The 22,635-nt window shown below is 50.4% G+C and overlaps 1 protein-coding gene across 2 annotated transcripts in view; it reads right to left on the reverse strand.

Moving 5' to 3' along the window:
• Positions 1-22,635, reverse strand: part of LOC103603718 (tubulin-specific chaperone D) — a 152,714-nt gene that overhangs the window by 73,436 nt on the left and 56,643 nt on the right. For both annotated transcript variants that reach the window (XM_008588290.1, XM_008588291.1), the window contains exons 6-7: positions 14,014-14,170; positions 1,013-1,070 (exon numbers count right to left, since the gene is read on the reverse strand). In XM_008588290.1, the coding sequence (XP_008586512.1) occupies positions 1,013-1,070; positions 14,014-14,170 (215 nt within the window). The remainder of the gene's footprint in view (positions 1-1,012; positions 1,071-14,013; positions 14,171-22,635) is intronic.

A 22,635-nucleotide genomic window follows, 5' to 3' on the forward strand; every position in this document is an offset into this window, starting at 1 on the left:
ATTAATAGTTAAAAATCTTTCCAAAAATAAAAATTAAAAGAATAGGCCCACATGGGTTCACTGGTGAGTTCTACCAAATATTTAAAGTAAAAATAATATCGATTGTTTGAAAACTCTTCTACAGCTCATTCCATGGAAACATACTACCCTAATTCCAAAGCCAGGCAAAAATATCACAACAAAAGAAAACTAGAGACCAATATACCTTATAGACTCAAAAATTCTATTTTTGAGAAGACTGGCAAAGCAAAACCAGCAGTATTTTTTTTAAAAAGTATACCTTAGATTTTTTCCCAAGAGCACGAGGTGAGTCTAACATCTGAAAATCAACTGATGCAATACACCACATCACATCAATAGAATAAAGGACAAAAACCACATAATCATCTCAAAATCCAACACCCATTCATGGTTTTTAAAAAAGACGCTCAACAAATGAGCAATAGGAAGGAGCTTCTTCAACGAGCACAAGGGACTCCAGGATGAACCTACGGCTAACACGCACCTAACGGGAAGGACTGAACACGGGCCCTTGAGGTGGACAGCAGGAAAGGAGTCCCCTCCCACTTCTGACTGGTTCTGACCGGTGCGGTTAGGGAGGAAAAGAAATAACAGGCCTCAAGTTTGGAAAGGTCACAGAGGACATCATATGTAGAGAATTGTAAGGAACACACACAAAACTACCACCACTGCTGCTGATAAACGAGTTCCATCAAACTAATAACAGCATGGGGAAGACCCCTCTGTTCCCACATCTTCCCTCCCCACAGAGTCCTGCTGTGGGCAGAAGCAGTCAGCCACATCCACCACAGTGCATGCCACGGGGGCACCCAAGGCCACAGTGCTGCACAACCTCGGGGCAGCAGTCGACGCCGCTACAGACGAGTGAACTACCAGAGGACAGTGTGCAGGGTCGTGTCAGGGAGACTACAGCCCTGCTCGACTGACACGATGGTCACAGAGCCCACCCCTACATTCATACAAAGAGACATATCAGAATGAGAAAACTTACAGAGGCCGCTCTTCTGCAGTTAACGTTTCGGTCGAACACCGCGGCGATCACCAGCGCACTGTGAACGAGAGGGAAATGATTCACTGGAAGGAAATCTGCAACATAATGCAGACCACGTGACAGGATGAAAAGGCCATTCTCTCTCACTTGCTCACTCACGATTCCCTCACCCACCGTCCAGAATGCGTCCCACAGACACCGCACACGGTGAGCCTCCCAGACGTCACCAGGGAGCCAAGAATGGCTAGCCCCCACTGCAGCAAGAGCACGCAATGGCACACAAAGAGCTGCCACACATGGGTGCTGGGGACAGGACACACTTGGCCTGTTGTGGGGCAGGGGGGAAGGGGGGTATCCGATGCAAAGCAAAGACGGAAACAGGGTGACCCAGAGGAGGAGGACTAGCAGCATGCAGGAGGCAGGCACACGGGTAGCTCACAGTAATGCCCAGGGTTGAGCCTGCGCAAGCCTTCCAGACCAGGCTGGCCTTAGTGGGCCTTGTTCAGGGGACAGTAAGTCTACACAGACAGATACACATGTATCCAGTGTGCCCAGGAAGGCCCAAGGCTCCAGGAAGGCAGCTCACCCTGCGGAGGCACCTTCCCAGGTTGTCACAACAGACAGTGGCCGTGGACACAACCTCACCAAGCACAGGAAACAGCTACTGGGTGTCACACAAAGACCACAGAGCTGAGGCCATGTCCTCCCCCAAGCCAAACCACTACCACACCACAAAGAGCAAAGCTTTTCCGAAGTCACAACGCTCCTCAGGCTCCATTCAAACCTCTTTGTTAGACCATCAGATTTGATTATTGTGGATAAGCCAGAAAGCCCCTGTGTGACCTTGTGTTGCCTTAGCAGCAACGGAACACCAAGGGTTTGAGGCAGATGAAGAACTGTTCTGGGTACAGCTTAAGAACTTGCACTTCCTATCAGCCTACAGAGAGAACAGAATGTGAAGGAAAAAAGCATTTCAACACACAGAGGTCAGTACCACCCCATCAGTGATGTGGGCTCCTTAGGACCAGACCCTGTGCCTTGCTCTCAGGGAGGCTATGCCTGACATATGCTCAGACACTCCAGATTACCATGAGGGACATGGCTGGGCCTTGGGCAATGTCTCAGGCTGAAAGCTCCTGTTTCTTGGGCACTACCAGCTGCCTCTGACCAATGTTCCTGGACTTCACAGGAATGCTATGGAAGAGGACAGGGCCACGTGGCTGCATCTATCACCAGTGGCCAGCAAGGGCTGCCATTCACCTGCTTTCGTGACCAACAACCATGGCAGGAGCACACCACCACAGGCTGCAAGGCACCCCTGGCAGACAAAGCGTACACTCCACCCACGTTTCAGACAAATGCTCGCTTCAGTGTGGGCACAACTCAGAGTCCAAATGTGGGAAGAGAGGAGGCCCCTTCCAGGCAGCTCCTGAGACCACCAGGGCCAGGAGAGACTGGTTAATCCAGCTGGCTGTAGTGTCCAGCTGTCCTCGCAAACGCTGCAACAGGCAGGTCAGAGCCCAGAGTGGGGACAGATGGAAAGACAGGTGCAGAAGCACCTGCCTCTGTTCCATCCTCACAGCCATAGGTGAAGAGCCAGAGATGCTGGAGCGACGCTTACCAGCACCGTGAGCAACGTCCAATGCCCACCTCTCATGGCTCACTCACCCACGCTAAAGGGCCCAAACCACCAACCACCAACCTCTGCAAGATGAAGATAATGCCCCTCACGCAAGGCAGGGGGACCTGCCTCCACTCACAGACCCCCTTGACTCCCCAGCCCACACACATCACGCTCCCAGGGACCTAAAGCGCAGTGTGTGTGAAGCCTGCAACCCGAGCCCCACTGCTCCTGCTGCTCCCCCAGTGCCCATCTCCTCCCAAGACGGATCCTTACTCCCACGCTCTGCCCTCCTCCTCCCAGCCAATCCTTGGGGTGTTCCATTGGCGCGTCCACAACTTCCAGTTCTTCCAGTTTAAACAACAAAGTCCTGAATCGTACCAAGCTCTTCCGCTACACCACCCCTGTCCATTCCCCCGGTGGTCAGCAGGATGGTGCTCCTTTCCCAAAGAGGCTCACAGCCTAATCCCCAGAACCTGCAAACTCGTCCCCTTACATGACAAAGGAGAGTCAAAATTACTAAGCAACTCACCTTAAAATGGGGAGAGGGCCCTGGATTATCCTGGCAGGCCCAGTGTAATCAAGAGCCCTTAAACATGGAAGCAGGACACAGAAAAGGGAGACCTAGAGATGTGCAGCATGGGAAGGACACGACCAGACGCTGTGAGTGCTGAAGGAGGAGGAAGGGCCATGAGTCAGGGACACACTTGCCTCCAGGACATGGAAAAGGAACAAGAGGCTCCAGAAAGGAAGGGCGACACCCATGGGGCCATGTCAGACCTGCGACCTCCACATGCACACAGCGAGACCACATGGCAGAAAGGCAGGGCCACACCCCTAAGTCTTCCAGTTTGTAAGACACTCTAGAAACAGCAAAGCTATCAGGACAAAAGCAGATCAATGGTGGCCAGGGGTTGGGGCAGAGCAAGGGAGTTTGGGGGGTGACGAATGTTCTGTTTGCTTCTGTAGTTGCAGAACACAGCTCTACAAACTTGCCAAAACCACAGAACTGCTCACGACGAGAGTGAATTTTACTGGAGGCCAGGGATAGAGGAGTGAGCCCATGTGCATCGCAGAGGAGCAGCATGCCAGGCCGGGGGTGCACCGGACACACCAAGGATGGGCATGAAAAGAAGTGCACAGAACATTCTGCCTGGCGGGTAGACCTGTTTGTCACGTGTGTGGGAGCTAGCAGTTCCGAAAGTGCATCACACATGTTCTGGGGTGGGACGTGCTGTGGCAGAGAAGCCGCAGTGCGTGAGGAGGAGCAGGGTCCATGTGAACACGGGGCTCCCAAGCCCCACCCTCCACTAAGAGCAAGTGCTGCTTCCAGGGCCAAGGCAGGGAAGAGAAAAGCGGGGCACATCTCGTGGTGCCAGAAAGGAAGGAAGAGCTCAGAAATGAAAAGGACAGGACCATGCTGAAAGGACACAGGAGCCAACCTAAAACGGGCAAAGCTGGAAGAATGTGTATTAGACTGCGCCCGAGAACAAGATAAACACCCATGCATCCATATGATGCAAGCAGATGACTGAACAGAAAGGAAAAGGAAAGTGCCCACCAGACCACACAGCAGCTCCCATCGCAGGTGAGGTCCTGGACAGCCACTCAGACTTGGGGCAAGTTCAAGGAGAAACAGTAGGACAGTTACACAATCTTAAAGTATCTCCCTAAATCATGTATTACTTACAAAGGAAAAAACAGTCTATTTTACGGTGAAGGTACCCGGCAGGCCCCACCTTAACCAGGAGATCAAAGTCTACATCCCAGTGGTGAGTCTTGGGGCACCATGTACCCCTACATGACACACTGTGAAGGGTGTGTCACCTGAATCACTCTTCCCAGTAATGCACAGCCTCAGCCTAAACAAGAGGAAACACAAGACAAATGAAACTGGGAGACACTCTACAAAATATCTGACCAGAACTCTTTGAAAGTGTGGATCAAAAATCCAGAGACACACAGGGAAGACTGGTGGCTGGAAGGGGATGACTGCTAATGAACGTGGGGTTTCTTTTTGGGGTGACAAAAATGCTCTGAAATTACATAGTGGTAATAGTCGCACAACCCTGATACCCTAAAAACCACTGAACTGCACACTTTAAAAGGGTATGAATTTTAAGGCATGTGAGTTGTATCTCAATAAAACTGCTGGGTTTTTTAAAAAGTGCCCCATTGTCATAAAAGATGAGGAAAGACTGAGAAGCCAGGACAGGGAAACCTCACATGGGATCTGGAGGCAGAGTCTGCAACAGCAAGAGGATATCAGGGAGCAGCTGGTGGAACCCTACCCTGGCTGGGGTCTTCCTGATGGTGTGGAAGGTGGGGTCATAAAAGATGAAGAAAGACTGAGAAGCCAGGACAGGGAAACCTCACATGGGATCTGGAGGCAGAGTCTGCAACAGCAAGAGGACATCAGGGAGCAGCTGGTGGAACCCTACCCTGGCTGGGGTCTTCCTGATGGTGTGGAAGGTGGGCACTCTGGGGGCGGGGGGGGTCTACCAGAACTCTATTTTTTGCAATTCTTTAAGTCTAAAATTAACCTGAAATTAAAAGCTTCTTTTGAAAAGTAACTACCTGAAACTCCTGAAAGATACAGTATTAGTATCTGGGCTGCTTTCTGTTAAGCTCCTTCCGCTAGCTGAAACTAAGTAATTTCAGAAGAACTCCACTAACAGAAAATTACTCCCTTTTCCTCTCTAAACTCTTCATTATGTAACAAATTATAGACAGTCACAATGAGGAAAACAAATACTGGTTTAAAACTAAAGGGAATTCATCTTATTTTAGTGTGAACATTTTCAGATTGATCCTATCTCGATAATGGCTTTGTTAAAGTCTTAGAAATCATTAAAGTGATCAAGACATGTATTAAAGTGATCTTTCAATAACTAAAAAGTATAACTGCTATTCTTAAAAAATATTTGGTATTCTATCCTAAATATATTATCGGAATTAATAGAAATTTGTCGTATTTTTACATATTAATAAGAACTTCACTTTTCAAATCCATAAAATCATATGTTCTAGGAAAAGATATTAACCTAGAATTTTGCTTTCCTTTGACATCTGCCACAGGAGAAATGAAGACTTATATCTTTACTGACTCTGGCTCCAGCCAATAATACTGAAAGATCACACTTTACACTGAATTCTTGAAATTTCCTGTCAATTTGTTTGTACCAAATTACAATCTTTAAATTATGGGACACTGACTAATGAGAGACCAGAACAAATACAGAGAAGGAACTGAAACCACCCACCACCCTCACAAGCTGGCTGCAGCCCCTTCAAGGTTATGCCATCAACTCCAACGACTCCTCCAAGGCAGCCAGACGTGAGGGCGCAGAGCCCAAGAGCGTGGCACTCTGTCCCCAGCTGCCATCCGCGGACACTCTGCCCCTGGACAGAGCGAGCAGCCAAGAGCCCGATCTCAACCAGGCATTTATCCTGGTGCTGCGGCGCCACTAAGAAAAACAAAGTCTTCTTCTGCTCCCCCTCTCACCCCCGAGCAGTCTAGGTCTGCCCAGTCACGAAAAGTCGCCAGGTGAGTCCAAGGATGGGAACCTGCCCATCTGAGGAGGAGCCTGCTCTGCAGAGCTGGGGAGATGCCACCCACAGGAACCAAACGGAGGAGGCTTTGCCTCAGCTTCTGTACTGAGATTAAGCCACAAGAGTACAGAAACACACGTGGGTCCAGTTTCCTGTGCTTGTCACATGAGTATATCGCTCCCCTCTGTCCAAGTCACTCTTTCTCCTACAAGACTTTCCACAGGTTACTTGGCAGCTGGGCAGTAGGCTCCCTCCTTCCCTCCTCTCCTGCCCACAGGAGGGCCTGCCAGGCCCTTCTCAGGGTGGGTGGTACAGGGGTGACAACCTGCACATGCCCCCCTGCAGACATCTCCCCCAGTGTTCAGAGTCAACCCCAGGAGCCTCAGGTGAGTCCTCCCACTGGGGACTCTGCTCCAGCTGGGAGGGTGGCCGCGTGCCCGGCCCACTCACTGCAGCTCCTGTGTTTACTGGCCACAGCACAGAGCCCTGCAAAGGTTTCCAGTTCTATGAATGGTTAGCAGTCACTCATGTCTGGGCAGTGAGACTGCGGGTGGCTCTTCATGGCAGTCTCTTTTACAGTGAACACACCATCCCTACAATCACAGCAAAGGGAAACCCTCCCCACAGCGTGAGGGGGTGGCACGGACCGGCACACCAGGCGATCTGGACACGGACCGTGGGCACCGGAGCCAGCCAGGCAGCTCATCTGACACTGAGGACAGCTTAGGCCGAACTGCTGAGGGAACTGACTACGCAGGTTTCAGAATGAAAAGTTGACACAGCAGGAGCCGCAGACGGTCTCACCCACCTCAATCAAATTATCTTTTGAATTTACAAATAAATGTCTTCCCGTAGTTACTGGTTTATCCATATTTTACCACACCTCTCAAGATATAAGACAAATAACAATTCTTGAAAAACACTGCTTTTAACTAATTATAGACTTCCAAGTTAATTCAACAAATCAACTGCGTGTGCACCTATAAATGCAACAGGTTTTTTCACACTATTTTGATTTGCGCTAAATTTTAAAAAATTACTCTAATTGCACACTTTCAGAACAAAACTGGCTTATCTAGAAATACCAGTATGTTTCAAATACAGACAGGGTTAACAATATTGGTGAAACGTAAACATGCAGCTTCTTTCTAAACTGTGGCTTCCGTGGGAACCGATGTCCCATCGAGTCCTCCCCGCTCTTCCTGGGCAGGAGGAGCCCAGGAAGTCAAGACCCCTGGGCCCTCATGTCACATCTCGGAGGGAACGCCGAGGAGGCACGTGGAGGAGGAGCGGGCGCTGGCCTGTCTGGGCTGAGGGGCTGTGGGTGTCTTCACCTGTTTGCTTTCACTGGAGACGTTTATGTGATACTTCACCAGATTTCCCAACACAGAGGAACGGTCTGTGTCAAACAGAAAGAGATTTCTCTCTGTCCGAGTCAAAGGGAGGCTGCAGGCCCAGACCTGCGCCAGCTCTAGGCAGCTCGCTCTCAGCAGGCATAGCCAAGAGGCGATCTCACCCCAGCTCAACCTTTATTTGTATAATATTTTATAGCAATAAAAAGCAAAATACACCACTTTTACCTTAAGTAACAATAATCCTGTCATTTTAAAGCCAGAAAATTTTAAAACATCAGACTAATAATTTATTATCCCATTTTTTGAAAGGTTGAATCTTGCTGAGCCATAAGAACCAAAGCTCACGCTAGTTAACACAATGGTAAAACACAAGAAATGTTTACAGGACTTTTAAGCCACACCCGTGGTCACACGGAGGCTGGAGATTCACTGTGTACATGGGGCTTAGGTTCTCTGGTCAATAATTGCCACTTAACTTTTATTAAAAAATAAGAGTTAACTTCCCTCTGGAAGTCGTGCCACTGAGAAACACTGAGTGAGAACAAGACGTAGCTCTGAGCAACGCTTGCTATTTCCTGATTTTTCAGGACAACCTTGCCCTCAAGGAAGAGATCTCCAATCTCCAGGCCGCAGGCAGCCACGCTGCTCAGCCGGTTTGGTGTGAGGTGGTGCAGGCTGAGAGTCAGAAGCTGCCCCTGGCACAGGAGGGGCCTCAGCCTAGGCTGGAGCTGATGTCACCACAAGCTCAGCTTACAGAGGAGTTTCAGGTGAGGAAATCACTGGAGGTGACAATCACAGCACAGTGGCAGCACGCAGGTTCATTTCTCTTCACCTTTTCACAAACGAGCTTTTGACTACTGGATAACGCACGACCATTCTGTAACATTTTAACCTTACATGTTTCATTGCTCCTAATGACAACTGCATTTTCAGGAGACCCCCTTCACTATTCCACAAAATAATTATTCTCTCTCTTAAGCTGTCTGTGTACAATGCTGAGGAAATACGGTTTTTTAAAAACCAACCAATGCTACTTTAAAACATGATAAAACTTAGGGCCGGCCCGGTGGCGCACTGGAGAGTGCGCCGCTGGCCCGTTGGCGCACTGGAGAGTGTGCCGCTTGGGAGCGCGGCGGCACTCCCGCCGAGGGTTCGGATCCCATGTGGAGACCGGCTCCCGCTCACTGGCTGAGCGCGGTGCGGGCGCAACACTGAGGGTTGCGATCCCGTTACCGGTCAGTAAAAAGGACAAAAAAGGAAAAAAAAAAAAAAAAAAAAACCATGATAAAACTTACCTAAAAAGTTCCTTTTCGATACCTATAAAACAGAGGGACAGTGTAAATTCACATCATGAGATGGAGGAACAGTTAATCCAAGTTTCTTCAACAAAAAATTAGGAAACAATTAGAAAAAGTGAGCCACTAAACGCCTCAATGAATTCCCTTAGAAAACTCAAGGACCCAAAGAACAAGAAAGGTCTGGGGGCATCTGGGCTGCGCGTCGTCACCACCTGACTCTTTATAGACACCTCTATTTCACTTAGAGAATTACATTTTTATCTCAACTGTTCTCTTCTACAGGATCCACTGAAGAGTACAGTTGTGAAAGTATGGTTAGAGATACCAAGATTTTATCATGTGCCAGAATTAATGGGCGCAAGAGCTGGCAATTAAAGTGTGGTCACTTATGACAGACGAAGGGAGACACACCCCACCGATACTCGGCAGGCGCGGGGCTCTGGGCAGGCGCGCCCCAGCAGCACCCTCCACGCTGACCTGGCGCACCCTGACTCACCAGCCCGCCCTCCCCCGCCGCATGCCTGGAGTCTGGATGGGCCGGGAAGGGCTGGAGCAAGGTTCCCTGAGAACCTGTTCAACTGGCCCACCATCTGCTGGGCGGGTGCGGCTCCAAAGAGCACCGGCTGATCCGATGCCAGGATGGGCACAGGTGAGGGAGTGACGGGGGGGCCTTTACAAGCAGGAACTCCACAGGCAGCCCACACTGGGGGGTAACTCTGGGGTTAAGGAGGAGAAATGAGAAATGCTGGGACGTGGGAGCACCGATGGGCACCTCCCACCCACCAGCTGCTGGCTTCAGTGTGTGTGATCCATGGAACTTGTCAGCCATCACTCAGGCATGCCCAAGAGTCCAGGAAACTGAACCTCCACAGAGATCAGAGGAGCCAGGTGGAACCAGATGAATTTCCACAGATTGGCATGGACCCTGCCACATGCCAGTTATTCTCTGGCTATGTAAGTTATGTTATTTTGGAGACTCAAGTCATTCTAAGGCCTGCAGGCAACTGTGGGGTCCCCTCATCCTTCAGGACCAACTCAGAAACATGAGTGTCCTGAAGGTCCACTCCCACATACGAAGTTATTACGGATAATGCCCCTATGCTGGGACGTGGGAGCACCGATGGGCACCTCCCACCCACCAGCTGCTGGCTTCAGTGTGTGTGATCCATGGAACTTGTCAGCCATCACTCAGGCATGCCCAAGAGTCCAGGAAACTGAACCTCCACAGAGATCAGAGGAGCCAGGTGGAACCAGATGAATTTCCACAGATTGGCATGGACCCTGCCACATGCCAGTTATTCTCTGGCTATGTAAGTTATGTTATTTTGGAGACTCAAGTCATTCTAAGGCCTGCAGGCAACTGTGGGGTCCCCTCATCCTTCAGGACCAACTCAGAAACATGAGTGTCCTGAAGGTCCACTCCCACTCCCACCCCCAACTCCCCACGTCCCAGACAGAAGCCACACTTAGCAGACCACACCTCCCGCAGCGAGACCCTGAAGAAGCCCCCCACCCCCACCCCCGGACAAGACCAGCTCCAGCTGGAGCTGCACAATCGCTCCAGGTGCTCCAAACCACAGCCAAGTCCACATCGGCCAACTGCAGCTGTCACTCCAGAAAAGGAATCCCATGGCAGGACCCTGACCCAGCCAAGCGAGGAGGAGTCCTGTGGGGCCACTTTGGCAGCCTCCAAATCTGCCTTTTCTTTTTCAAATAACGAAGGGTGACCCTGGAGTAAAAAGTGCCTGTGCCCCTTCAGCATCTGTGGAAACTCAACCCCACACCAGGGAAGTGGACAGGGGCACCGAACGCAGCTCAGCCTGACAGTGGGGCAGTTCACCACGCAGGTTCAACCCCCACAGAGCACATAATCTACTTGCAGCCCGCAGAATCAGCCAGTCCCTAGACTTCAAACCCATATCATGTAAGACCAGACTCTGACTTAACTGTAATTTTTTCACAGATTGAAATTTCACTTTATCAAATCACCACTGAGAGTAGTGTTATGGCAATAAGTTCTCAAATTGCAGAAAACAGACATTATTTGCTTGTTCAGGGCCTTGGTAAAAGGCCCTCTCTGTCCCCACTTCAATAGCTAATTAACCCCGTTCAACAGAGAGGACTTTATTTGTTGGGACCATTCTGTCTGAATCTTTCCTAAGTTGGCAATTTGACCTTAAGACTCTATACTCTAACACCAAGGTCAAGGGTTCTGATTCCTGTAAAACAAAAACAATCAAAAAAACCTCTACACTAGCACCTTCAGTGGGATCAGAGCTTTCACCCAAAGGCTCCGGTGCCTGACCTGGACCTGTCCCACATGAGCAGAGGCTTCACCCTATTCCCATGTCCTCAGCTGACCCTCAGCCTCCAGCCCTGCTCCTCCTGTGATGTGAAGGACAAGCATCCCTGGAGAAAGGAGAGGCAAGGGTTCCAGTGAAGTTCACTGCTCTTGGACAAACTATTAGGGTGAAAAGGAAATCCATCAGGATTACGTTCACTTCGAAAAGGAATCCCCCATTTTAGGACCCGTCGAAGCAGTGTCACATCTGAACAAAAGCTCCTTAGCTGGCCAGTTAGTTCAATGGTTAGAGCACAGCCTTATAACACCAAGGTAATGGGTTCAGATCCTCATAATGGCTAGCCACCCAATCAATCAATCAATCAATCAATAAAGGCTCTTTTCCCTGCCTGGTGGCGGGTGTCAGGAGCTTCCCACCACAAGGCAGCCGTGCCTGTGCCAAGGACAGGGCCTCCATCGCCAGGGCCAGACAGGCTCCACACCTGCCAGCTACGAGAGTCCAGGCCAGCTTCCTCAGCACTGTCCCTCACACTTCATCCTCAGTGAAACCGCAATGGTCCAAGCACCTGCCCACCCCACAGGGTTGCTGCCGAAGCTAAATGAGATACTGTCCATCCAAAGACACTTTAGTGCTCCGTGACAGTCACTGTAAAAGATGAAATAGATATTTTTTTTTTGCTTTCACTCCCTAGTTACGGGATCAACTTCCAGAAGCAAAGGAGCAGGACAGGAAAGCAGAAGGAAGAGCCTCCCCTAAAGCCACGTTAATCGACAAACAAACAAAAGCCAATGTTTATAGAGCCGTGGAGCAGCTGCGGCCAGAGCAAGAGCACACACCCGCCCCGCGGGGCCAGCCAGGCCCTCAGCCCGCGCCTCTGCCAGTGCTGCTCACTGAAGACCAGCAGCACAGCCAGCGTGACCGTCGGGGACAGCGATGGGCAGAGGCACAGGCAGCTGCTCACTGCCACCCAGGAACTCCCTGGCCCCGGGTAAGCCATTCTCTGAGAGTTGTCCACACCAGCGCCCTCCGGCTCTCTTCTCCCCTCCAGAGGCAGACAAGATAGGAAGAGACAGACATGTTTACGACTTCCTCGGAAACACCTTATCTCCCCAGCAGGGGCAGGATCCTCACCCCCTCTATAGGCTTTGCTTTGAGGCGAGAATCTAGACTGTGTGGTACGGGCCCGCACCACACCTCCAGGGAAGTAAACAGGGTTTGAAGTCCCTCTCCTGACCCTGTGATATACATGGGGAGATGAAACACTGGTGAGAATAGAATAAAACTCCAGTTGCTAAGCCCTTTGGAGCCATGCTGATTTGAGCCTGGAGCTGCTCAGCAGTTGTCCTTGCAGCAGGCATAGGCCAGACAGAGCCAGCAGCATGCACACCCGTGTGCTTCACTTCTGGTGCGTGCGTAGCGTCTAAGGCAGAGGGGACACGGTACAGCCAAGCAGAGTTGAGCCTGCCACCAAGTGCAGCAGCTGGTGCCCTGCCCCACCCAGGCCAGAGGAAGCACCATGCTTCTTTGAAATCTATGCAGTCCCATGTTCTCTTTTGGCATCCAGTGCAGAACCTGGGTGGCCATCTCCTAGAGAGCTGTGGGAGGAAGCATAATTTCAAAATCCATTTTCCTAGTAAAAGTTGTCAGGTGAAGTGCTGGTACTAAATCTTGAGGTGATGCAACTGTGGACTCACACACCCAGGACTAGGACTATCACTGAGTCACCTGCTCCACTATCCCTCTTCCAGGTCCTCCAACAACAAGAAACGGAGCACCAGACCTTCTTCAACTTAAAGGGACTTATTTCAGTCCAAAAGTCAGGTACCAAAGCATTGTATAAAATTACCTTAAGAATTTACTATACTAGGAACACATGTGTTTCAGATCCTGAAAGTCAGGACCGATGGCAATGCTTTAATAGGGCTCATCCGGGCACAGTGCTGAAAACCTGCTCGGGAGCCCCTGTCTGCCCGCAGCTGGCACAAGGCTCTGGTGCTCTGGTGACCACACATAAACTGCAGCTTCAGTTCTTTCATCAGGAAACCAGAGAAATAATATATTTTTCTACGTCACAGAGCTGTTATGATGTGTTCATTTATGTTTCCAAGGTGCTGAAGATAAAGGGTGGAGCGAATGTTGCTACTACTAAATATCCAAGGGCTAGTCCACAGAAATTAGGAAATTAAGGCTAGACAAAATCCAGCCCCTCAACAAAAGCAGACGTCATCTGAAGTCTTCCTTGCCCAATGCTCCCATTCCCTCTGAGTGCCAGAAGATTCTTCAGGTGAGGGCTGAACTTCCACAACCCGCCTCTCGGTGGGCCCACAGACATGGAGCACATATGTTCACCTGCTTCTGCACCGTGCTGCTCTCACACTGGCCCAGTGCCCATCACCAAGACTACTGACCACGGGCCAGCCACAGCCTCCTAAATACTTCTGGTTTGAACTGCTTGCCCACAAAAAAGGAACTCTATTCCTGAGCTGCAACTTCTTCATACATCCTCCTTTAAAATTATATTATATGGCCGGCCCGGTGGCGCACTGCTACAGTGCGCCGCTTGGGAAGCGCGGCGGCGCTCCCGCCAAGGGTTCGGATCCCACATACAGACCGGCCGCTCACTGGCTGAGCGAGGAGCGGGGGCAACACCGAGGGTTGCGATCCCGTTGCCGGTCCCGGTCCGGTACGGGCGCAACACTGAGGGTTGCGATCCGTTGCCGGTCACGAAAAAAGACAAAAAGACAAAAAAAAAAATATATATATATTATAATTGCTCATGAATGTCTATTTTACATGTGCCACACACAGTGCCATCAGGGAAGACAACAGAGGGGCCCATCCCACCCATGTCATGACTCTAACGGGCTTTTACCTGGAGATCGCAGTCACAAAGGGCTTCAGCTCCTGAGGCTCATAGGCGCGCGCGAAGGCCCAGCAGACGTAGCAGGCGGCATCCCTGACGTTGGCGCCCACGCTGGAGGCACCCCTCTTCTCATCGTAGGTCAGTGCCTTCAGGATCACAGGGACAACTGACAAGAGACAAAGACCATGAGAAGCAGACTGGGGAGGCAGCGCGAGCAGCTTCACTGTCCGAGTGCGGCTGCAGCACCAAACAAAAGCATGGGGACACTGGGAGCAGAGTCAACCCAAAGTCACTCGAGTCCCTATAAAAGCCATGACTCTGTCAGAAAACAAACATTTGAAAGGAAGACAAAAGTCCACCAACTCAAGTGGAGAAGTTTTTTTTTAAGTTCCCCCCAAATTAGATAAAGATATGAAAGCCCCTTCAGAACGGTGTGAAAATGTCGGCCAAGCCTGTCAAGGAACACTGCTATGTCTGAGAAGGTGTAAAGAAATGCAGACATTCACCAGGCAGGGAGGAAAGGAAGCTACACGTTTAATGGGGGGGGACGAATGTCACAGGGGACACCCACAAATGAGGTAAAAGTGTTTGAAAGCACAGTACACCCAGCCCCCAGAGCCTTGTTGTCATGAGGCCATAAAGGACAGGGCAGAGGGAGAGAAGCCACGTCCACAGGGCGCGTCATCTCTGTGCAGAGCTGAGAACCAGGATGATAAAGTGGATCAAGCCTGTGGTCACTTCCATGTTAACTTGAGCAATAATCTATGTATGTTTTATTATCTAAAATATCTGTTCTAGGGCCGGCCCTGTGGCTCACTCAGGAGAGTGCGGCGCTGGTAGTGCCAAGGTCTTGGGTTCAGATGGCCAGCGTGCTTACTGGCTGAGCGTGGTGCAGACAACACTGTGCTGAGGGTTGCGATCCCCTTACCAGTCAAAAATAAATTAATTAATAAAAAAAAAATCTGTCCTAGTTAACATAGTTTGAAGTACACAATGGATTATCCTTCTGGTTCCACTTGAAAATGTATAATTGAGCAATACACTATTACATATGTGACTTTTGATGTAAAGATATGAACTTTAATATACATAGTAAAAGTATTGGAATGTTTGAAGAAGCTTAAATTTTACTGTATTTACATGTTCAATTTATTAAGTTCATGTATTTCGAGTACTTTCAAGGGTTTACTTACTAGAGACGTGTACATTACTTAAAATAGAATATATTACATCTATGCATGGGGTTTTAAATGTTTAAGGGAATTTAATTTTATAAATGAAACAAATATTAATTTTAAAGAGCTTCTTCAAAGGATTGTAATAGGGAAATGTAATTTTAAAAAGCTGAAGAAAAAAATTTATGTTGCATTCAAAGATAGAATATCAATTTTCTTAAAAGTCACACTAACTGGGATTTTCTGAAAGACAGCCACGTTGCCAGAGAGCAACTAACAGCCACACGAGCGTTTAAAAAATTGTTAGAGTCAGCAACATCAGCTGTCTGCTCACGGAGGACATGGAGTATGTATGTCCTGCTCCTGTGCGCTGGGCATCCTTGGCACAACAGCTTCCCCTGGTCAGCACTTGACCCAGTGACGCTGTATGGCAGGCACAGTCTCAGCTGTGAGCACAGGCGTGAAGTCATGGGGCAAGGCCGTTTCTGCGCTCTCAGCTCCAGCAGTATCCACAGCCACACGGCCCTGACACAGCACCACATTTCCAGGGTAAAACTGAGAGGCGGCAGTTGCCCTTGCTGGGACAGGTGCTCGCCGCAGACCACTGCTGCAGACCTCTGCCAAGGGATGCATGCACACGCGTGCACTGTGCTCACAGCATGTGAGGGTCGACCAGGACATGTCAAAGGTGGGGCGGTCATCCACTGGACAAAGAAAACAGCACACAGCTAAAAAGCCAGTAGCGGAGATAAACGGCATCACAAAAAAAACTGTCCAAGGCACACCGGGTTGCTCTCTCTTGAGAACGTCCACGCCAAGACCACCACCCTCCGCTGCACCGCATCTGTACACCCTCCAGCCTGCTTAGCACAACTGCAGCCACCATGTCCACACGCGACTGCCCTCACACAAGCTATCTTCCAGAGAAAGGCACCTGGAAACGGTCTTAAGCAAAGTCACGAGAACTACTGCAAGACTACGAACATGACATACAAATTTCCCCTCTGCCTTTTTCCATCTAAGGATTTTTTTATTCTATATAAATAGCAACAAAAGATGCATATGACTCTGTACAGTTTGTTTTTTATATACACAGTGATTATTTTTAATAAGATTGTAAAATGTTTGTAAGTTTACATAAAGTGAACTTACTCCAAAATAAAAAGCTCAGAGATACCATGATATCAATTCCACCTACTTCAACCAGGGGTAAGGAGCTCAGGAGATAGGTTTCCTCACAGGACTGGCACGATACTGGGACCTGCTCACAAAGGTCTGATAGAGCAACAGGGTTCTCCAGGTCCCCTCCCCATAGACACCAGGGTCACCTCAGCCGCGCCGGTCTCAGGAGATAGGTTTCCTCACAGGACTGGCACGATACTGGGACCTGCTCACAAAGGTCTGACAGAGCAACAGGGTTCTCCAGGTCCCCTCCCCATAGACACCAGGGTCACCTCAGCCGCGCCGGGCCTCATTCTCCACCCTGCTAAGGGACCAGGCAGGAGCCCAACGACAGCAGGACCCCTAACCAAGGATGTGCCACAGGCTCGTCTCATTCCACGGCAACTGAAATAGAGCCATCCCCCACTGAGCTGCTCTGGCCAGTGGCCATGCCACCTCCAGGGGATAGTTCAGGGCTCGAAGTCACACATGGCCACCTCCGCTTTGCTTCTCCATATCCAGTCAGATCAGACGACAGTGCCAACCCCAAGCCCGCCCCACCCAGCACAGCCACGCCTTTGGAGAGGACCCCTTCACTCCTCACCGCAACTTCTCCCCACCCCACCCTCAAGGTTAGACCACCATCTGTTCTCGCCCCACAGCTCACTCCAGAGCAGAGCAGACATTCCAGAAGGCAGCCATACGGCCGCACAGGCTCCCTCTTGGGTCCCCGGGATGCCTTCTACAGGAACTGCCCACTGGTCCTGCAATCCCTCTCTCTGACATGACACTCCCTGCAAAGCACCTCCCGGAGGCTTCTGCACCTGCGGGCTTCAGCTCTCCAAGGCACCTCCGCCTCCAAAGCAAGGGGTCAGAGCCGCAGCACCAGGCAAACTTCACTGAGCAGAAGACACAGCAGCCGATCAACAAACCAAAACTACGTTCAATTATCTGAAAGAATATCATACTCCTTGTAAATGTCTCATTTTTACCTTTAAAAATGAAGTTCACACATATAAAATGCTAAGCCAAACAAGAGGATACTACCATGGCTTTTTAAAATAAGGTAAGTCTAATAAGTGATTTTAAAACGATGATCTCAACTGGACCTAAACCAAATCTGTAATGCTTAAAAGGCCCTCAGTTGTTTTACCTGGAAAATTCTCCTTCACCTGGAATTGCTCCTAGTCTTCTAATATTGTTCATATTCACTTTCTATGCTGGTACGATAGCCCATTCGTGGGCCAAAAAGTGTCAAAACTAATAGGCTGCAGCACCTTTGGGAGGAAAGCCTCATAGAAATGCACATCACTGCCAGGCCACCCCGACAGCTCTGGAAGAGACTATCCAGCAATTCTACAGCCTCAGGGAAATCTGGATGCTAACTGCTAGTCCCAATTTATCAGTCCACTAGACAAAACTAATTTCTACACAGGCAACTGTGAGTGACAGTGGCCAGCACTCTCAGTGTCTCCTCTGCTCTGACTTCTACACTCGGAGGCTGCCAACTGCCCCAGGAGAAGTCCGGCACCCCATGGACACAGAGCCCCCACCTCCAGGTCACTGAACCACTCCCACCACACCCCAGAGCCTGGCCCTGTGATGGAGCCAGGATTCCATTCCCAAGTCAAAGCCAGATGGTTTTCTAAAGTGCCATTTTAATTGGCTAGTGAGGGAACTGACACACAGACTGACACACAGACTGACACCAGTTGCCAATTTGTGTCTGTTAACAGGCATCTGCCTCAGCATACACACAGACATTCTCACGGTTGGATCAGAGGTCCCCCTGGCCCACCTCTCTGTCTCAAAGAAAAAAGGCCCCTTCATGAGAGGGCTGCGGGGTCTGCATGCAGGAGGCAACTTCCATGCACCCTGACTGCCAACCCTGGCGGGGTCCTTGGAGAGCTGTCTGGCCTTCCAACATCATGAAGAAGATGGGCTTCTCTATGTCCTCCTGTGTCCTTATGCAGGGCTATGTCAGAGAAGCAAGAGCAAAGTCCACCTGGGCCTTGGGGGCCTTACCGCCAACCTACCTGCCAAAGCAGCGGTGCTGCTACAGACGGCCCAGCAGAGCTGACAGGCCTTGTCTACCCTAGGCCACAGCACAGATAGTCCTCATCTTGCCACTGTCCTGCTCAGAAACCTCTGACGACCCTCCAAAATACCTGGGACGGACCTCAGTGGCCAGCAGTCATGTGCCAGGGGACCAGCAGCTGCCAGCCACCTGCAAAGCCTCACTGCCAACACTCCAGCAGTGAGGGTAGGACACTCTTCCAGCAGGTCACTAGAAAAGAATGTAATCTGCAGAAAGTAAAGCAGCTCAGGAGGAGAAGAGCAGGATGACAGATTTCTTTAACTAGAAAAATGGAAGACAAACTTGTTGGCTCTGATTCATCCCAAGGCAGTTAAAAGCTGCAATCTGGGGGTGAGAGGATGGAGCCAGGCCTGCTTCTGCCACTCCTGAGCAGGGCCACAGCTGCCATCTAACCTCTTGGGCCTTCTCCAGCCTCTACCGTACAAATAGGAGGCCCTGGGCTTCCAGCTCCGACATCCAGGGACCCAGAAGGCAGGGGACAGACCAGCCTCAGTGGCAATGCCAGGCACCTGGGCAATCGCAAAGCTCTGAAATAGAAACACCTCTTCGCCCTAAACTTTTATATAAAGTCATTATCAGAGAAAAAAAATTCAAAACCTAACAACTCTTTCCAGATTCAACAGGTTTTACATAGGGAAACTGTTCAATAGCTTTAAACAAAAACCTTTCTCATGGTTCCAATTACACACAGCACATGCATGTCAAATATATAACATACCCCAGAGGGCTTCCTTTTGGCAGCCCAGAATCCAGCAATGTAATTTAAATACCCTTCTCTCTAGACAGCATGTCATTTATTTAATGCCAACTGCCTAAGGAAAAAGCAGCCTGCAGGTGAGAGAAATGAGTTAACCCTCAGAATGCCAGATTCCCTACGGCAGGGTATGCAGACTACACAACCCCAGGGGACAGAAGGGGTGCAGGTGTTCTCTGCAGAGGTAGAAATAAGCTGTCCATGAAAAGCCATCACACATCTTTTGATAACTAATGAGTTAGACCCATTTTAAAAAAAAAAACTCATACTTAGGCATCAACTGAACTGTGTTGGATTCCCACGGGCATGGCTAGTCCGCACACAATGGCTGATCTGACCTTCCCATTTCTGCCCCGGTGGTGAAGAACACACAGAGCTACGGGTGCGCCCAAGGCATGGCAACAGAACACTGTTCCAGAAGGAAAGCACGAATCATGGGCTCCTCCAACACAGAGAGGAGGCCGGCTGAGGGCAGGCACCACAGGCCCAGGCCAGACCCACAAGCCCACCTGCACAGAGCCTGTGCCTGGGAAAGCACCATCCTCTCGGGAAGGGGTGTGGCCCCCACTGGAGAATTTCCACCTCAGCCACCAGTACAAATAGCCATCCCACCTTCCCCAAAAATGCAGTCCAGCTTGCTCAGAAAAAAATGCCAACGAAGAATTTGCTAGGGGCAAGAGGAAACAATGGGCAGGACACCCGGTTCCACAGACATCTGGTTTTCAGTTCCCAGAGGACATTCTAGAAAAACCATTCCAAAGGCCCTTCACTGGCCCAGGGTAGCAGCAGCTTGCCTTGTGGCCAGGGCACCCGTAACCCTGAAGAGCAAGGAAAAGCACAGACTTTTGTGCTTCGACTGCCCTTGGAGGGTGAGGAACCCCACCCACTGACACTGGGAGACCCTGGCCAGAGCCTCGCTGTCTCCAGTGCCCAATGGGGATGGGTATGTGGCATGTGCATCACCTGGTCTGCTCTCCCCCCAGGTACTGCAAGCACACACACACCCCCAGCCACAGGGGTATCACCCAACCAAGCCCACTCTCTTTCCATGGAAAGCGCACAGTCATGCTGGTCCAGGAAACCCTCCCGACCGACCCCCGTGAAGCAAGACTGTACCCCACTGTGCTGGGGGCTAAGAACCACAGCTTATCTGCCCAGGGGCCGAGGACAGCCCATCCCTCACCAGGTGTCCTGCACGTGAAGACACAGGGCAGGGGAGGTGGTGCTGCTGTTGCATGATGCATGTCGGCCACAGCGAAAGGCCCCCCTCACAAGAGAAGTGTCATCACAGGAGAGGAATGGCACAGTTTCAGGTGGAATACTTAACGCAGCAAGAAAGCAAGATAGAGGCAGATGCACGCGGTGCCTACGCGCCCATCTGCCATGTCTCTCCCCTCGCCACCAAGGGCAGTTCCTGCCACACCAAATGCAGGGCCAGAGCCCCGGGGTAGAGCTGGGCTCGCTCTCCAGGTGGCTCGACGGCTTCCCCAGGAGCAACAAGAAGTAACAATGTCAGTGAAGTAGCACACACCCACTTACGGTCCCAAGAGTTGGAGATTCAAATTAAGTCCAGGTGACAGGCAATATGGAACGTGGTGGGCATCCAGGGCCACCTCCAAGCTCTCTCAGACACCGCCTGACCCACAGCTCCCACTGTGCTGCTAGGACGGAGACCTGTCCCTAAACCCTGTAAGCCACCTGTAGAATCACTTCTCAAGAAGGAGAGGTGAGGATTTCAGAGCAAATCCTTCAAAATAACTTGTTTGAAAACATTAAAATATTTTCTCTCAGCCCTTTTAATGCCCCTTTATCTGTCTCATTCAAAATAAATTACACAAAATGGACTTGCAATATGACCCAGCAACTGCACTCTTGGGCATTCATCCCAGAGAAATGGAGACTTCTTTTTACAAAGGAACTCGTACACGAACGTTCATGGCAGCTTTACTCCCGATAGCTGGAAACTGGAAACTATTCAAATGTCCTTCAATGGACGAACGCTTACACACACTGTGGTAAATCCATACCGTGGAATCCAGCCCACCATAAAAAGGAACAAACGACTGACATATACAAACTCAGATGAGCCCCAAGGAAATTATGCTAAGTGAAAAAAGCCAATCTCAAAATGAGACACACTACATCATTCCAAATATGTGACATTCCCGAACTGATGTAATGACAGCAATGGAGAACAGGCTGACAGGACAGGAGGGGCCAGCAGGCTGTGAGGGGCACACGCAGGTCTTATGGTGTTACTACTGTTGAGCATCTTGACTGGTGGAGGTTACACAAAGCTACACATGGGACAAGATGGCAGCGCCCCACACACCCACACACCCACACCCACACACACCCACACACACACACCCCACACACACACACACACAGCATGCGCATCACACACACACACCCCAGTGCACACGTGCCACACACACACCCCAGTGCACACGTGCCACACACACACCCCAGTGCGCATGTGCCCAGTGAAATCTCTGTAAGCTCTGTGGATTCCACCCAAGCCAACTTTCTGGTCTGTATGCTGTATGTGGTTTTGTGAGAAGTCACCAGCAGGGAGGTGGGCGATGGCACACAGGACCTCCCTGCCCTCGTGAATGGGATCAGTGCCCTTATAAAAGAGGCTTGAGGGAGCCCTTTCACTCCTTCTGCCCTGTGAGGACACACAGAAGGCACGAGATAAACGGCAAGAACAGAGAGCCCAGCAGCTCCACTCACGGTGCGTGAGGCTCCAGAACACAGCCTGCAACGGGGCAGGTCTCACAACCTGAAGGTGGGGCTCACTCTCACCCCTGCCTAACCCAGGTGAGAGACCCTCCCCACCAGCCTGAGTCCACCCCGCCTCCCCTCACTGGGCTTCGCTCCACCCGCACGCACCAAAAGCCACACAGGAGGTGCGCCCAGGACTCGCTGACAAGCACAGCTCACCAAAGAAATGCACAGCACTGGAGACTTCAAAATGTCTTCAAAATGACTGGATAGAGCACAGTGCTATAACACCAAGGTCAGAGGTTCAGATCCCCATACTGGCCTGACATTAAAAAAAAATAAAAACAAAAGAAAAATGAAGTTTTTAAAATGAAACCATGAAATGGCCAGAAAAAAAATAGGCAAATGTTTGTCCATTCTTAGGACGGGAGAAATCCAAAGGAAGGGACTAACTGATGTTAGTACAAAGCGTTTTAAGCTGCGGTCGATCGAAAGCACGTGACAGGCTGAGGAAAGCGACCTGTGAAGATCTGATGGCGATTACATGTAAGAGCTCACATACCAGCTCGTCAAAAAATGCAGACACCCCCACTTAGAGAGAGGGGAAATGGAAGACACGGAAAGTCGAGAAAACACCAGTGTCAAGATGAGGATGGGGGCCGGCCCGGTGGCGCACTGTTACAGTGCGCCGCTTGGGAGCGTGGCGGCGCTCCCGC

The sequence above is a fragment of the Galeopterus variegatus genome, unplaced genomic scaffold, assembly GCF_000696425.1.
Source record: "Galeopterus variegatus unplaced genomic scaffold, G_variegatus-3.0.2 Scaffold4762, whole genome shotgun sequence".
Classification (NCBI taxonomy): domain Eukaryota; kingdom Metazoa; phylum Chordata; class Mammalia; order Dermoptera; family Cynocephalidae; genus Galeopterus; species Galeopterus variegatus.